This window comes from Nelumbo lutea, chromosome 3 (assembly GCF_056320005.1).
Source record: "Nelumbo lutea isolate HS-2025 chromosome 3, American lotus-T2T, whole genome shotgun sequence".
Taxonomy (NCBI): domain Eukaryota; kingdom Viridiplantae; phylum Streptophyta; class Magnoliopsida; order Proteales; family Nelumbonaceae; genus Nelumbo; species Nelumbo lutea.
Genome location: NC_142686.1, coordinates 33,949,383 through 33,966,619, shown reverse-complemented (window position 1 = coordinate 33,966,619; position 17,237 = coordinate 33,949,383). Strand labels below are relative to the sequence as shown.

At 38.9% G+C, this 17,237-nt stretch overlaps 1 protein-coding gene across 1 annotated transcript; it reads left to right on the top strand.

Moving 5' to 3' along the window:
- Positions 1–1,284: 1,284 nt before the first annotated feature.
- PFD5 (prefoldin 5) lies at positions 1,285–16,277 on the top strand. Its single transcript, XM_088975425.1, has 4 exons — positions 1,285–1,921; positions 2,047–2,150; positions 5,343–5,420; positions 15,756–16,277. Exons 1-4 carry the CDS (start codon positions 1,723–1,725, stop codon positions 15,837–15,839), a joined length of 465 nt encoding a protein of 154 aa, XP_088831551.1. The 5' UTR covers positions 1,285–1,722; the 3' UTR covers positions 15,840–16,277.
- Positions 16,278–17,237: the final 960 nt, after the last annotated feature.

Below are 17,237 nucleotides of genomic sequence, written 5' to 3'. Positions count from 1 at the left end.
ACCCCAAATTGTTGGCTTGGCTGCCTCGAAATCCTTGATTTCAAGTTTCAATTTCACCGAAAAGGTATTTGTCAATGAAGATCTCTCCCTCCCACAAAGAAATTTCAATGAACGTCCAATACAGCCATTGAAGCCTACGACTTCTACAACAAGCACTTCACTTTCCCAAACTCCATTTGGATGAAATGTATATTTTTTAGGGAGAATGATGGCTCAGCCCAGGGTCAGAATTCATAGGCACAAAGTACATTTGGGGTAGATGCCAGTTGGGAATTGATGCCAATTCATGGGCGGGTATGGGTGCATAGAGTGTGGAAATCAGAAATCTGCATTAGACCTATACATACTTTTCCGTATTTTATAACATTTCCGTTGTTTCATTTTTTTGTTGAAATATATATTTTTGGTTTTTATTATATTTTATGTAATTTATAGTTTTTGGCTAAACACATACATATTTTTTTTTGAGTATTCTCTCTTTTGTTTGCAATTCCTGTTATTTAGTTGGTTCTATTTTCTTTTGAAAATTTTATCATTTTCTATGTTTTTATGATCTCTAAATATATTTTTATTTGATTTTTGAATATATATATATATATATATATATTATTTTTTTGTAATGTATTGTTCTATGTTTTCTGCATTTTATGAAAATTTCTATTAATTTCCTGCATTTTGTTAGTTTCTTTGCAATTTTTACACTTTCTTGCATTTTTTGTTATTTATTTGCAATTTTTGCCTTCTATATTTTTATTTTTATGCAATTTCGATTTTTTTGCAAAATCTGTATTTTTCTACAAGTTTTTTGCATTTTCTGAATTTCGCTATAATTTGTTGCACCTTTTTTTGTATTTTACTACAATTTTCTATATTTTTTTATTAATTCATATTTTTTTTCTACAAATTTCGATGCTTTTTACAACTTCTCTTTTATAATTGTATTTAAATTTTTATTATTTCCTATGTTTTTTCCATAATCTACATGTTTTACATGAATATATATATATATATATATATTTATTTATTTATTTATTTATTGTATTCTTATGCATTTTTATTTTTATTTGAAAAGATTGAACTTTTTATGTTTTTTTGTTGAGAAATATATAATTATTTGTTTTTATGCAATTAAAAAAATTTTAATTTGAAACAGAGGGTCAAATGGGTGGTGATAGATGGGTTAGTGGGTCAATATGAGTGGATTGATACTCAACCCACGCCCAAACCCAACCCACTCATTTGCCACCCCTATTATATTTGTATAATTGTATTTGCAGATTTTTCGAAGTGAGCCTTAAAAAATGATCTCATAACGAATATCTGGTTTCTTTGGCAAAAGTCAAAGGAAATCCCTTATAACAAATAAAAAAAGAAAGTAGAATCCGATTGTTCTCTCGTACAAATATGATTTTAATTTCTTATAAAATGAACAAAAACTGCCCCCATGCAGGATCGAATTACAGACCTTCACTTTACAAAATCGACATTCTACCACTGAGCTATAGGGGTTTCAGCTGTTAAAGCGGTCTGCCCATTCTTTATCAACATCTTCTACAATTCCACGCCTCGCCACGGTTCAGACGGAGTGAGAGGGATCAACAATTAGCACCTTTTGAGGCTTTGACACAGAGAGGCAACTCCAAAGTCCAAACCTTTAAACAATTAGCAGGGAGAGAGAGAGAGAGAGAGAGAGAGAGAGAGAGAGAGAGAGAGAGAGCATCCATGGCTTCAAAAGTAGGAGCAAGCGCTATTAGGGTTCCAGAGATGGAGAAGATGAGTCTGGAGCAGCTAAAAGCTTTAAAAGAACAATCTGATCTAGAGGTGAATCTGCTCCAAGACAGCTTGAACAACATCAGAACTGCTACTGTTCGTCTCGAGATAGCTTCCAACGCTCTTCATGATCTTTCACTCCGTCCCCAAGGTTTTGTTCGCTCTCTCTCTTTCTCTCCCTCGCATATAACCAGTACTCCAATCTTCAGTCTGTTTTTGTTCTTTTGATTTCCGGCGATTCCAAGGTTGTTATTTGATTTTTGAAATTGGATATAGGGAAGAAAATGCTAGTGCCGCTTACGGCTTCTCTATATGTTCCCGGGACGCTTGACGATGCCGATAAAGTTTTAGTCGATGTTGGCACTGGGTATTTCATTGAGGTTAGTTGGTAGATTCGTATATTGTAGTTTACCATTGCTTAAGTTCCTTTGGTTCTTCGGGTTTTTGCTGCTTCGTGGTTGATTCGTTTACAACATTATTTAGTTACCCTTCTTACTCAAGTCCTAAAGTAATAATCTTCACCCTTTATTTATGAAACTCTTCTTGATTTTTTTTTTTCGTTTCTTGATGTTTACTAGGGTTTAGGGTTTCAAATATTGTACCAGAACTCTACTACTTTTAAACTGAGAATCTTTTTAAGTACAGAGAAAACTTTTCAGATCTCTGGTCCGGTTTATAAGCATGCAGCTTTAGAAATACAAAATTACGTTGCTGCAGCATAAATAAAAGATATCATACTTATTTTTTGTGGTTAAGTTTGTTACTAGTAGTTTCAGTGGGAATCTTAACCAATTGCATACAACTAAGTGATTTTATTACTGAAGTCCTTTATACCTGTGATTACTGATAACCTTTTGAGAAAAAAAAAGGTGATGTAATATATTAGACAAAAAGCAAAGCCAAATCTGCACAACAAGGAGCTGTGCAGTGCCCAATCAAAAGCCGTACATCTTCTAAATTGATTACCCTGTGTGCATAGATACAAAAAGAGCTCCAGAATTACAAAAAGAGCTATAAGAACTATTCTTGAAAACTTTATGTGTTCCCATGAGTACATCCTACCCCAAAATCCTTTACATAAATTTTCCTCTGAAACATACATATTTTCAAACAGTTTTTTGTTTCTTTCCATCCATATTGTCCAAACCATTAATGCTGGTCCTACTCCCCAAATGATATTGCCTTCTTTAGAGAGACCCTTCAAATGCCAACTCTGAAGCACTGCTAGCAGATTTTCTGGGAAACAGAACTGAGCTTCAAACAGACCCAGAAACTTTGTCCAAAATCTAAGACTTATCATCATGTATGAAAAGAATTTGAGCTGGCATAAAGTGGTAATTGTGTCCATTAGGTTGGAAATAATACTGCATTACTGCCACTTCACATTATCTACAATATTGTTGCCCACTTATGTTGTACTACCATCACGTGTACTAGCACATAGCACTGATAGTTTTAGTTGGGGAGATGTTGATTCCTATAATATTTTGTGTCGTACCCTGGAAATAGAAATATGTCATGGAAATATTAGGAAATATGTGGGTTAAGGTAGCTGGGAAATGGTAAAGTAAACCTGATAAAAAGGATTTGGGCCATTCACCCCAAAGGGTCTTTTTCTTGTGGTTCATTTTTCAAGTTCCTCTGCCAATCTCCCTCTCATCAGAGTTTCCCTTTCAAAGAAGTCTGGTGTAGGCCGGTCCCCCCCAAGGTTATGGCTTTGTGTTGGGAAGTGTGGCATGGTAAAGTAAACACGATGGACAACCTACAAAAGAGAAGACCCGTCCTTTGTATTTCACCAAACTAGTGCATTCTTTGCAGATGTCATGGTGAGGATTGTAATCATCTATTTTTATTTTGTAGTGTCACTGCAAAGCTCTGGGCTTGGCTTCTATCTTTGTTTGGGTCTAGTTGGGATATGCTAGCAGAAGTAAGCACAATCTTTAACCCTTCTTTCTTCTCTTGGCCCCATAAAAGAGGAAGGAAAATGTGGAGATGCTCATGAGCAGCATTGTTATGGACAGTATGGGAAGAAAGTAATGCTAGAATCTTCAAGAAAAAGGAAGAAGCAGTCAAACCTTAAAGGACTGCATTTTGTTCAGGTCTTTACATTGGTTAAAGACTCTAGAATTATTTAACCATTTTACTTTTACTGATTGTTGGAAGGATTGGAAGTTGGTAGCAAGCTGTTCCTCCTACAAGGGAAGGGCAATGACTAGCTGGGTCCCCCCTCCTCTTGGTTCTTTGAAGCTGAATTTTGATGGGAGTAGCCAGGGTAGCCCGGTTCCCTCTGGGATGGGAGGTGTATTGAGGAATGAGGCTGGAGAGGTTGTCTTAATCTACTCTGGCCCTTTAGGAGTTGGGAACTCTATCCGGGCAGAACTGCTAGCTGCAATACAAGAAATACTTCTTGCAAAAGAAGTGGGCGTGGAGCAGCTTCTGATTGAAGGAGACTCTAAGACAGTGGTGGACTGGTTAAATAATCCGGAGGATGTCACTTGGGGCTACAAAAATGAGTTAAAGAAATTCAAATGGCTGACAAGAAATATGTCTATAACAGTACAATCGGTTGAGAGATCAGCTAATGCTTTTGCTGATGTCTTGGAAAAAAAAGGGATAAATAGGGAAACATTGTTCTGGGCACAATTGTAACTATTGTTTTAATTCCAACATTCATGTTTTCTCTGTTGTAGTTTGTGTATTTGCTGTTTGGAGAGGCTGCTCCTCGCGCCTCTAAGGGGATATTCTTGTATCTATTCATTATTTTAATGGAACTGATGTTATTTATCAAAAAAAAAAAGGTAGCTGGGCAATGCCTACACCAAGCTCTAGGCAAATAAAAAAGAAAAGAGATTGGAAAAATTATTTGATGAGTTTTGACAACACTTTTTTGAAAAGAAGAGCAAAGTATGGATTTAATTATAAGCTTCCAAAAAGGCAAATGCAATGAAGAAAGGACAAGTTTGGACAACAAGACAAAGAGCACCGATGAGGTAGTGCAGCAGGTGGTCAGCAAGCTGATTTCTTGGGTGTCTGTAACTCCTGACTTTAAGCACCTGAATGTACCTGATTTGCTTAGGTCTTAGTCCATTTGGAGTCACTTGGCTTTGTGCCCTGTCTAGTCCTTGTGTGGCTAGTTTCTGTTGTAACTTGTAAAAAACAAAAGTTTGGAGTTTGGACAACAATGCTGGTGACATATCATTCCAAAAACAGGGCTAAAACATGCAATGAGGAAAGAAAGAAAAGTCTCTTGCATTTTTCTTTCAATGAAGTTTCTCTTCATTGGAAAAAGCAAATGCATCACCGTTCTTTTCTTTTGTCAGTAATAAAGTTCCTTAAAAAAGAAGAAAACATAGGGGAAAGTATGTAACAAGTATACAAGCTTTGTGGCCCAAGCCTCCTAGAAAATCTCTGTCTCACCAAAATTCCATCCTTAAATCATGTAAAAAGTTATAGGTAATTATAGAACTATCATCTATTTATTTTAGTTCTTTCTCTACTTGTACTCTTATAAGTTGCTTGTCTGATTTTTTTTTTTAAATTTAAATTTTTTTCCATTTTTATGATTGGATCAGAAAACAATAGCTGAAGGCAAAGACTATTGTGACCGGAAGATCAACCTACTGAAATCTAACTACGACCAACTTATTGAGGTACACACTTACTTGAAAACTTCATTTTAGTTTGGTACTGTGTGAGCTGCCTTTATTTAGTTCATTTGATGCCTTATATTTTCTTTATCTCATTGTCCATTAACTACTAAGTTTATCATGAGAAATAGTTGAACCATTCAGGGCCTACACCTACAATTGTTTTAACTGTGTTACATACACCATAGACTGTGTAAAGGAACCATGCCTAATACTGGTCAATTGGCAACTCCAGACACTAGAAGTTTATAATTTGATTATTTGAAATTGAGGATATAACCAACCAAATATGAGATTGCATGCTTGGTGCCTTGGTGGTAATCTTGTTTGACATTTTTAATTAACTAATTCAAATAATTCAGGACTTTGTTACAATAAGACAATGCCATTCCCAACTAGTGAACCACTTTTGGGCCGCAAAGCCTGCAGAGTTTTTTGCTCTTTTTTTTCTTAAATACACTTTTTCAGCTTATATCTAGGGGGAATGGGTTTCCATGATTTCTGTCCAAAGCTTTTCAGGTTAAGTGATACAAATATTACAATTAATGAATGTTTTGAGCTGAGGCAAGGCCTGGATAGGTGGTATCCCAAATTTGAAAGACCTCTTTTTGACAGAGAAGTAGAGGAGTGTGTGCAATTGTTGTCTAAGCTTCAAACAGCGGAGATCATTTTGGATAGGTCTGACATGAGATTGCCAAAGGAACACAGAAATGGTTGCATTGATTTCCATGAATTCTGTCCAAAGCTTTTTAAGTTAAGTGATACAAATATTACAATTAATGAATGTTTTGAGGTGAGGTAAGGCATGGATGTGTGGTATCCCAAATTTAAAAGACCTCTTTTTGACAGAGAAGTGGAGGAATGTGTGCAATTGTTGTCTAAGCTTCAAACAGTGGAGACTATCTTGGATAGGCCTGACATGAGATTGTCAAAGGAACACAGAAATGGTTGCATTACTGTGAAATCATTGGGATAGACTTATTGATATGGTGGCTTTGGACAATGTTCTTATTGACAATTGATAAGCATCTCAAGTGTGGGATCACTTCCTATCCTTGTATGGTATGTCATGGACAGTTCTACAATGTATCAAGGACCTTTTTGTGCAAAATGTAACTAGTTATCATTACTAAAAGAATGAGATTTTTATGGAATTGTCAATAGTACAAATGCTGCTATTTTGTGGAGCATTTGGTGCGAAAGGAATGCTTGAATGTTTTATAATAAAAAACACTGTGGAGTCTTTGATTCGGCTGATTAAAGTAAGAAATGAGAATAGCTTATTGGGTGTTGGTGTGTGATGAATTTAAGGATCCATCAATGAATGATCTTATTAGCGGCTGGAACATCATGACAGGAACATCAAACTGGATCCAACCAAGACCTGTTAACTGGTTTCCCCATGAAGAGGTCAGACTAAAACTAAATTTTGATGGTTTCACTTTTGTTAATCCAGGCAAATCTGGAATAGGAATGGTAAGGGCTGATAAGAGGTAGAATATTGCTTTCCTGGCCAGTTAGGTTTGGTACCTTGTTAAGCGCTGATATAACTTCCATATCTTCTATTACAGTAGCAGAAATTAAAGTTATTGCAGGTCCAATAGGTATATCTTCTATAACAGTACCAGAAATGAGGCCCACTAGCTAGCCAAATCCTTATGGATTGATTGAGTCGTCGTCAAGGGAGATTCAAAGATGATAATAGAACTTTACGAGGTTCGGGCCAACCAGCATGGAGGTGCCAATCCATCCTCAACGAATGCAGGAAGATTGGATCAAAGTATTGTATAGCCACATGCATAGAGAAGGAAATCAAACAGCTGTTTGGTTGGCGATTCAAGGTCATAATGAAAGGATATAAGATTCTCAGCCTTCTGACTGGAATCTGGATTATTTAGTCTTAGGAGATTTGCTAGGTTGCTCTTTTGCCAGGGTTTTATTAAAAAAAAAACCTTCCATATTCAATACCTAAATCTGGTGGTAGGGAAAAATTGGAGGAATGTGATTGAATAAGGGGTCCTTCCATGATCTGCTTCTGGTTTACTCTCTTCTTGGATGATCGATTTGTTATCAGCCAAGGGGTACTCTCTTTTTTTTGATAGATAATGAAAATGATAATTTTATTGATTAAAGAACTAAGTATACATCATACAATTCCCCATTAAGAGGCGCCGGGTGCAGCCTCCTAACTACATCATAAAGCTTACAATTGAGCCCAAAAGAGCTGATTCCTATGCACTCCTTGTTTAGCTAGGAGGTCTGCCAGCCCATTTGCCGATCTTCTTTCCCATTGAACTGTGACTGAAATATTTGAAGTCAGCCACTTGAATCATCTCAAAGTCCCCCTGTACGGCCAGGCTGCCATCTCTGGTTCTTTTAGCCATCCAACAACCAATTTGGAATCACCTTCAATCATTAAATGCTCCACTGCCAACTCTCTTGCATATTCTGCTCCTGGTAACACAGCTTGGAATTCTGCATTTACTGAGTCTCCCCACCCTATAGGACCAGAAAATAGAGCTACAATCTGACCTTCTTCATTTCTAAAGACTCCCCCTATTCCAGAAGGCCCCAGGTTGCCCAAACTACTGCCATCAAAATTTAGTTTAATGACGCCTGCATCAGGAGACGTCCAATCCACCACGGGCTTGCTTCTGACTGCAGAACTTTTAGCCAGTTGTTCCCAATTTCTCTTTATGTCTTCAAAAGTGTAGGAGGAGAACAAATCCAAGGATTTTTCCCAACTTATGGCCCTACATAAGATGCTTTCAAACACACAAGTTTGATCCCTCTCCTTGTCATTAAAGATTCTAGCATTTCGTTCCTCCCACACAGTTCACACCAAAGTGTTGATTTTCCCGAGGGAGACTTTCCAACAAAGGGCTCCAACTTTAGGAGGGACGGGTTTGGACCAAACTTCCTTGCTATGAAAAGGTTGAGGCAAAGGAGAGGAGCACAAGGAAGCAAAGAAGGAAGCACAAGAAAAGGAACCCGAAGGTAAAGGCTTCCAAATACGGGAATCTACAGAAGGAGGGTCCAAGCAAACGAAATCAATGGTTTTAAGGAGCAAAGCAACCTGGTCAAACTTAGAATCTCTCAAGTCTCTTCTAAAGCCTAGATTCCAGTTTATGCCAGAAGAAGAGGAAGAGGAAGAGGATACAAACCTTTGAATTGGCTCGTTTTTAAAACACGAGATGGAATACAAGGAGGGAAAGAGGTCCTTGAGGGCATAGTCACCAATCCAAACATCCTTCAGGAAAACGGGAAGAATACTATGAATAGCCTTCCATGGGGATTTCAGCGTAGCATGCCGAGATACACCAGCATCCCATCCGTTGTCTACCGCACCATGCATGCTCCTTACCACTTTATGCCAAAGCCTCTCCCTTTCTAGAGGCCACCTCCACAACCATTTACCCACTAATGCTGTATTTTTCTTCCTTAGATTGTCTAATCCCCAACCCCTCTGCTCCTTCCTCCTACATACTATTTCCCACCTAACCACATGATCCTTCCTCCCTTCCCCTAACCCCCACAATAAATCCCTTATGACTTTCTCTACCTCCAAAATCACCTTTTGTGGCATTCTAAAGACGGAAAGAAGGTAAATTGGCAAGTTCACAAGAGTAGCTCTAATTAAAGTGATCCGACCCCCGAGGGAAATGTAGTTTCTCTTCCAAACTACTAGCTTCTTTGTGCATTTTTCTACGATCAAATTCCAAAATCTTCCTTCTCTTGGATTATCTCCTAGAGGCATACCTAAGTACTTCAAGGGCTAGCTAGATATCAACCTAAGGACTTTGCTGCCTTAGCCAACTCTTCCGTTTCCAAATTTACCCCCACTACACAACTCTTTTCAAAATTGACCTTCATCTTCGACACACATTCAAACAACCTTGTTACTCCTTTCAAGTTTCTAGCCTTTGAGGGATCTCCAGACTCAAAAAATGATTGTATCATCCGCAAATTGCAAGTGTGACACCACAATGCCCTCTCTTTCTACCCTCCATCCTCTAAACATATCCAACCCATTAGCTCCCGAAACGAGCCTACTAAACACATCGGCTACCAAGGTGAAAAGGAAAGGAGAAAGAGTATCCCCTTGTCTCAGCCCTCTAGAGGCTGGAAAGAAGTTTCTAACCACTCTGTTAACTAAAACTGAAAAATGACAAGTTTTTAAAACAACCTCAGTCCAGCCACACCACTTTTCTCCGAATCCAAAATTCCTCAGGGATTCCAACAAAAAAGACCAATCGACCATGTCATACGCTTTCTCTAAGTCTAGTTTACATACAAAACCTTTCTTCCCCCTTCTCTTGAAGTCCTCCACACATTCATTTGCTATCAAGATTTGATCTATGATCTGTCTTCCTTGAATAAAGGCCCCTTGTGATTGGCTTATTAAAGTTGGCAGGGCTGATTTTAACCTTAACGGCAACACTTTGGCCAAAATTTTATAAATGCTAGTCACTAGATTGATGGGCCTAAAGTCTTTTGGTTGAGCAACCTCTCCCTTTTTAGGGATCAAAGCCAGGAAGGTGGAATTGATTCATGGACTTATAAAGTGAGTCTCCGCAAACTCCTCAAATATAGCCAACAAATCTAACTTGATGATATCCCAACAATCCTGAAAGAAAGCCATAGTGAAACCGTCAGGTCCAGGAGCTTTAGATCTATCCATTGAAAACACAACTTCCTTTATTTCTTCCAATTCAAAATCCTTTTCCAACTGATTTGTCACCTCTGAGTCCAATCTAGGCCACTCTAACCCATCCACTTCCACTCTAAGCCTCACATCCCCCTGTCTTTTGTAAACTGCCCTGAAATGATTCGTGACAACATTAGCAATCTCCTCTTGATCATCCACAACTTCGCGATTGATCTCTAACTTTTCCATGAAGTTTTTTCTCCTTCTTCCATTAGTGATTGCATGGAAAAATTTAGTATTATCATCCCCTTCCTTAATCCATTGATGTCTTGATTTTTGTCTCCAGCACATCCCTTCCAACTCCTTTAGAGTCCATCTTAAGGTTCTTTCTTCTTCTTAGAGAGAGTTGTGTCATTTTTCATCCAAAAATTCAATATGGGAAATAACAATTATTTTCTTCTCCTCCACTCTCCCAAAATGCTCCCTGTTTCACTCTTTAATTTTACCTTTTAGCCTTTGAATTTTCCTGTGAAATTTGACACCCCTCCCAAGGGTACCCACCACTTTTTCACTCCACCACTCTTTAACCTTGAGGGTAAAGTCTGGATGTGTTAACCACATATTTTCAAATCTGAAGGGTTAATCTTTCTACCTTCGAAAGCTTCCTCTTTCTTGGACGATCTTTTTCTTTCTTTCCTTTCTTTTTGGAATACGCTCCAACACTCACTACTTCTTTCAGTTTTAGTCCCATCTCTTTAGCCACTTGATTCATCGGTTGCTTGCCCATTCCCTCATCCTCATTCTTTTCATTCCCTTTTCTTTGGCTAGACTCCTGTAGATTCAAGTCTTCCTCAGTGTAACCATCTTCTGCCTCTCTTCTAGTCAGCTCCTCAAAGGAATTGCAGACTAAATCCTAGATTTTATCACCTTGTGCCTTCCATTCAGCCTCCATACACCCTACATTAAACCCTTATTCATTCCTTATCTCTAATCAGAACCTGCTGGAATGTGGCAGACAATGGAAGGGACTGGATAAAATCTGTTGCACTCACAGAAGACTCATTAGTATTCTTAAAATCAAAGACTAACATACCTGGAGAGGAGGGTTTTGATGAAGGACTACCATAGAAGGTTTTTGTCTTGGGACTATACCTACAAAAAACAGTTTCCAGAGGTTCAGTGTTAGACTGAGGTTGAAAGGGCGGATGAACTTGAGAAGTCGACGCCCCCTTACTGGTTACACCCCTGCTTTGCTTAGAAAAACAGTTGGAAACCAAAACTGCACCACCCTGCACCTGTTGAGACCTTGAGATAGCTTCCGGATCCCCCAGGCAGTGTCCAATACCTAGGTTGGTTGGCATCTCTTCTTTCCTACCCACCTCCAAGTTGGCTTTAGAGGAGATGATAACAGTCTCACCGTCATCTTTTTTGCCTTCGTCTTCCTCCAAGAAAAGCTGCTCTGTGCTGAAACTTTCATCCCCTTGAAACCCAAGGGATTTCTCTGGCCGAACACTCCCAATACTTGAAGTTTCAGATTCGTCAAACTCAGAATCATCCTAACTGAGTTCCAGAAAATCGTCCTCCTCTGCTACACCCCCTGTTAAACCGGCTCTTTTGTTTCTTGGATTACGTCTTTCTGGTGAGCCCAGCTCCGATGCTGACACAGGTCTCCACTGCAACGAGCTGAAACTCCCAGGACCTCCCCTCCCTGCATCCCTTCGAATTGGAGAAGATGATGGACCAAATTTAGTGTCCATCATCAGTCCCTTTAAATGACCCACGTGGTCACATGACTTAAAATTAAAAGGGCTGACCGGGCTGGACCCAAACACACCTTTAGGGGCCTGTTGAGAATCGGATTTTGATGTAACTCGGCCCACCCCAACTGCCCTCTTATGGGCTGCAATAAAACTCTTTTTAGGCCCATTAGCACAACTCTCCCTGCGGCTAAGACAAGTTCCCTCTCTACTTGTGCCCACATGGCCCTCTTCTCTTACCACCTTACCCCCTTGCTTTTTTAAAGAAAGTTTCAGTCCTTACTCTCCACCTTGACAAGAACCCCTCTTATTTGGTGAAACTTGTCGAGTAGCCTTCTCCCTACCACCTGTTTCTGTCAGAACCCGAGCATAAGACCTGTAGCTTACCTCCTTTTTCTCTTCTCCTAATGGCTCTTTCCCCTTGGTTGCTGGAACTTTCCTTTAGAGATATCCTTTCCCAAGAATACCATTTTAGTGCAAATGTCAGCCAGATTTGAATACACCAATCCCTTACTTCCACATAGCCTTTCTTCTTCAACCTTCTCATCCTCTTTCCTTCTCCCCTCACTCCACAAGGCAACTTCAATGGCTGTAACCAGCCAGGCTACATAGAACACTCCATCGACCATCAGTTTTACTGAACGAGGGATATCTTCCAGATGCACATTCCTCAAGCAAATTGCAGCTGAATGGAGGTCTTCAACAAAGGAACCTTCCAATCTTGCCTTACACAGAGCAGCTATAAAATCAAACACCTCTGAGGTCCAAAGATGAAATGGCAGACCCAAAATCCTTATTATTACTTTGTCCCTTGCATGTAGATCCTTAGAGTTTGAATGAGGTGTCCATTTTGTGATAGATACAGAAGCTGAGTTCAATTTACAACACAAAGCACAGAGTTATAACTCCTCTCCAACTACCTCAAGCAATGCCTTACAAGACTCAAAGGGGGTTAAGATGATAGTACAGTGCAAGTTTAACTTCTTTAACAACTCTTCTGCAACTGTCCTCCAGTTTTTTGGAGGTGCTGTGGGAGTTACTATAAACTTTTTCTCTCACTCGTTCTTGAGCTCATTGCAAATCATTCTGCAATCTATTGCTGCTTTACCCAGAATTTGTGTGCCTGCAACCTCCGACTGAAGCTCTTGTTTCCTAGCTCCACCAACTCCAATCCTTACCTGTAAATGTTCTTCCTTCTCAGAGCTGCTACCTTCTCCAAATCCCTCTCGGGTAAAGAAGTCCTTCAAAACATTTGACACTTCTTTCCATCCAATCCCCAACTTTCCTTCAGGAAAACAAACCATTTGTTTTTTTCCTATCCCCAAAAAACTCCAGCAAAGCCACAAACCTTCCTCTAGAGTTCTTTCTCCTCTCTGCTACAAATTTCCTACCAGTAATCTCTTTTGATTCCTTGCACTCTAACTTTCCACTTACCTGAACTGCTTTCTCCAAGAATGTCCGGAACCAAACTACAGCTTCTTGCCCGGACAGTAATACCATGACCTTGTTTAGTTCTCTAATTTTGAGAGCTTTCTTCCCTTTCACCCTAAAGCTTTCAAAAAGAAACTGCTTAGCCTCAACCTTCAAGGTCCTTCTCCAGCTTGTTGTCATGATAAACTCTCCTTCCTCCATGATCACTCTTCCCTCTCTCTCATTTTCAGTCTGTCCCTTAACCTTGGACACCCCCCCACCCCACCCTCAGCCAAGGGGTACTCTCTGGAGCTGTCTCCCATTTACACAATGTTGGGTAGTTTGGAAAGAGAGGAGACAGAATTTTTGAATCCAAACCTGAGCCGTTGGAGGCAGTTATCGGTAGAGTTGAAAGGATGCTGAAGAACTGGGCTGGCCGCTCAAATATTTTTGTGGGAGTTCCAGCCAATTATTTTTATGATCATTGGCTGTCCATTATCTTTTGACTTTTTTTTTTTTTTTGATATAGGATCTGAATGCATATCATCTGTATATATCGGCACACTTTTTTGTATATGTGGTTGAGGGATCCTCACCCTCCCCTTTTTTTCACAGAATAATAATACATCTCATTACCACCTTTCAAAAAGGGCACTGCAACTTTTTGAAAGTTGGTAACTTGAACCATGAAGGATACCCATGCAACTTGAAACAAGTATGCCTGGTGGGCCTCTTTCCCATAAAATAGTCAGCAACCAAGTTATCTTTGCCTTCCTTGCTCACAACTTGCTTCTTTCCTGAAGTTTTGCTTCCACTAGCCATAGAAGCAAGTCTTGAGTGCTCAGTCTGAGTCTTCATAACAGCCCTTTTGGATGCCTCCTACTGAATAATAGAATATCCCTCATCAATGGATGGGATGTCTCTTCTTCCCAATAGTTGCATTCTAATAATCTCAAAATCTGAATTCGTTAAGAATTCAAACTCTTGATTTTGATTTTTGAGAATTTTATATTGCGTTGCATCCTGGTCATTCCTCTAATGTAGTATCTTATAGCAATCTGAGTCTTCCCATAAGGCTTGTAAGGCAGCATAGGCAGCATAGTAATGTCTTGCCTAAGCTGGAAGATCTTTGCCCTATTCTTCTTTTGTGAATGTCTTATTCACTCTTTTCCAAATCTGTGCAGGTGTCCCAAGGAGACCAGGACTAATTTGATGAGTAATGGAATTCTACAACCAAGACATAATGATCATGTTTTGTCTTATCTCACACTTTCAACATTGTATCATCTTCAACAAGCTTCTTAGTTTCTCAGTCAAGTGGCCAAGTTTCCCTTTTGCCACCAAAATATACTCACAGATTGAGTCCACTCAAAAAAATTAGTTTCATCAAGCTTGGTGGTGGTAATCTGCATGTTATCGTTCTCAGGCCCCCTTGTAGATATAGTGGTCATAGACCCAGATGAAGTGGTCAACACAGGCTTGGTTCAGATCAAGGAAATCGGGTCTGATTGCAATCATCAACCAAGACAACACTAAAAACAGCCCCAAAATAGATATTTCTGGAAATGACATTAAAATATACATAGAAAAAATATAAAAAAATTCATTCCATCACAACAAGTAAATAAATAAATAATAAAGGGATTCCAATTTCTAAGTAGATAAAAAGGTCTTTGATCAATATCAATTGACTCCAAACATAAAGCATCACCTTGTTGTCCTCCATGATCAGAAAACCCAGATCTAAACATACCCGATTTTCACAAAAATGGGAAAAGTATTGAATCTTTGTGTCATACTAATTGGGCTCCCTGATCATGCTTAAAAACACCTTAAATTATCCTTGATTAAGGGGTAAACTTCCCTGCACTGTCAGCCAGTATTCTCAAACACCCATGCTATATGAACTGAGATGAACTGTTGAACCTGAGCGAAAAAGAGACCAATGGGTTCTAAACCTGATCTGGTACCATAATAAACTATAATTGTAATATATAAATGCTGTGAGATTTTGGTTTAATCAATAGAAAGTGTGAAGGAAAAGAGGAGAATAAGAGAAGAGATTGATCAAATAGGGTTGGATACCATAGAAGTTGGCCCACCCTCACTTACATACCTTATCATTTAAAAAAAAAGAGAAATTACAAGATTACCTTTCCTTAAGTAACATATGACAACTATGTAGAATGACCCAAAAGCCCCTAAGATCAGAGATAAAAGAATACATGAAAAAAATCCATATCTCACCACTTTGCTCCTGCATCACATGCATTCTGAATTTAGCTTCCCTACCTAAAAGGAGAGCTGTGCTATTAATCTAGCAGTGGTTAAGATATTGCTAGACAGAACAAGGACCTCTAAGTTATTTATTTATTTATTTATTTTGTGTTTATTCATTAAGATTGATAGATTCAGATGAACTTGAATTTGATGTAAAGATTTACGGGGCATAATGCACAAGTATCTGAATAAGCAAGTTGTCATGCTCTCAGTGTTGAGAATTGAGATAAAACTTGAATGCAGGTTGCATCCAAGAAAAAAAGTATAGCAGATGAAGCTGGGGCGATCTTGCAGGCAAAGTTACGACAGGCAGCTCCAACCACATAGGCAATCCTGAATTCTGCTTTTTTGACCAAAATCTTGCTCAAAGAATAATTTTGTGAAAACCAATCAGAAAAAAAAGAGTTATTCTGTGAAGTTAGAACTGATGCATGATTGCAGGAAATGGTTTTCTCACTCAAAATTTTCCCGAACTGAAAGCATAGGTAATTGAAATTCACTGTTTCGGGGGGACTGGATGCAGATCTATACTTGCACGGGGCACACTTAGTTGTAGTAGTAAATGAGTACAAGTTTTCTTTTTGAAATGTTCAAAACCATTTTGTATTTAGAAATTAGATGTTCCCTGTTGAAAGCGTTTAACCTCTTGCTCTCTTCTTTGTTTCCATCCCTTTTTTTCCTTTTATTTATGCCTCTTATCTTATTCTGAGACTTGTGTTTAAACTTTAAAGAGTTAAGAGGTTTTCTTTACATGTTCTTTTACTATTCCCGTTGTGTTTGCAAGCAGGTCTTGGCTATGGATTCCTTTTTTGTCTAAATAGTGCATATCCTGTTTACTGTATTAGCAGAGTTTTTAGGCACTGTAATTAGATCAGTTTTGATTTACAGCCTGAGCCCTTGGGTTCCACTTCCACCCATGTCGTTTATGACTTCATGAGAGTGATCTTTCCGAAATCCAGGCTAGTTCCATCGCACCAATCAAAAGAAACAGCAACTTTTGCTGGGCGTTGGAAGAACCACCACCCAGTACGCACCTTGTGCAGTCAGTTTGATTGGAGATAATATATCCATATCTGGGTCGGACGGCGCCTTGACAATAATAGCTTCCATGTGTGAGGAGCAGATCCCGTTCCTCCATATTAGCCCAAAGTTGCAGAAATGGTGCCAAGTCAGATCCTATCTGTCAATATGTGGTTCTGTGAAGCTTTATTAACTGCAATTGGGTTTGGGTCCAATTCACCTCTTAGATCCGTCCTTGCCCTACCATAAACATTTTTACCATGGGTTTGAAAACCGGACAGGAAATGGAACTGCTTTGGCCACTCCTTCCCAGTTCCCTGTTCAAATGGTCCGACCGTCCAGTCTGAAGCCCAGTTGAATGGTTTTGGGCTCTAAAACCAGACTCTGACTCATAACTATTTCCTGGTTCAACTGGTCTGGTCTAGTCTGGTTTTGTAAAGATGTCAAATGAAGGGACTAAATTTTGGGATGGTTGTATGATTGTATCGATGTGAGGCCAAGGTAGGTACCAAATTATATGACAAGGATAAATGGGCAAACATGTTCACAAACGCATTATATTTAGACGTATAGTTGGATGGATTGTATGCTAATGGATTGAAAGTCTGTATCAAAAGAATCTTGGGATGGGTTTTGAGCCCCAAAAAAATTATTTTAGATGATTTTTCATGAATCACAAATTTCATTAGAATTAGTTCTTTCAAA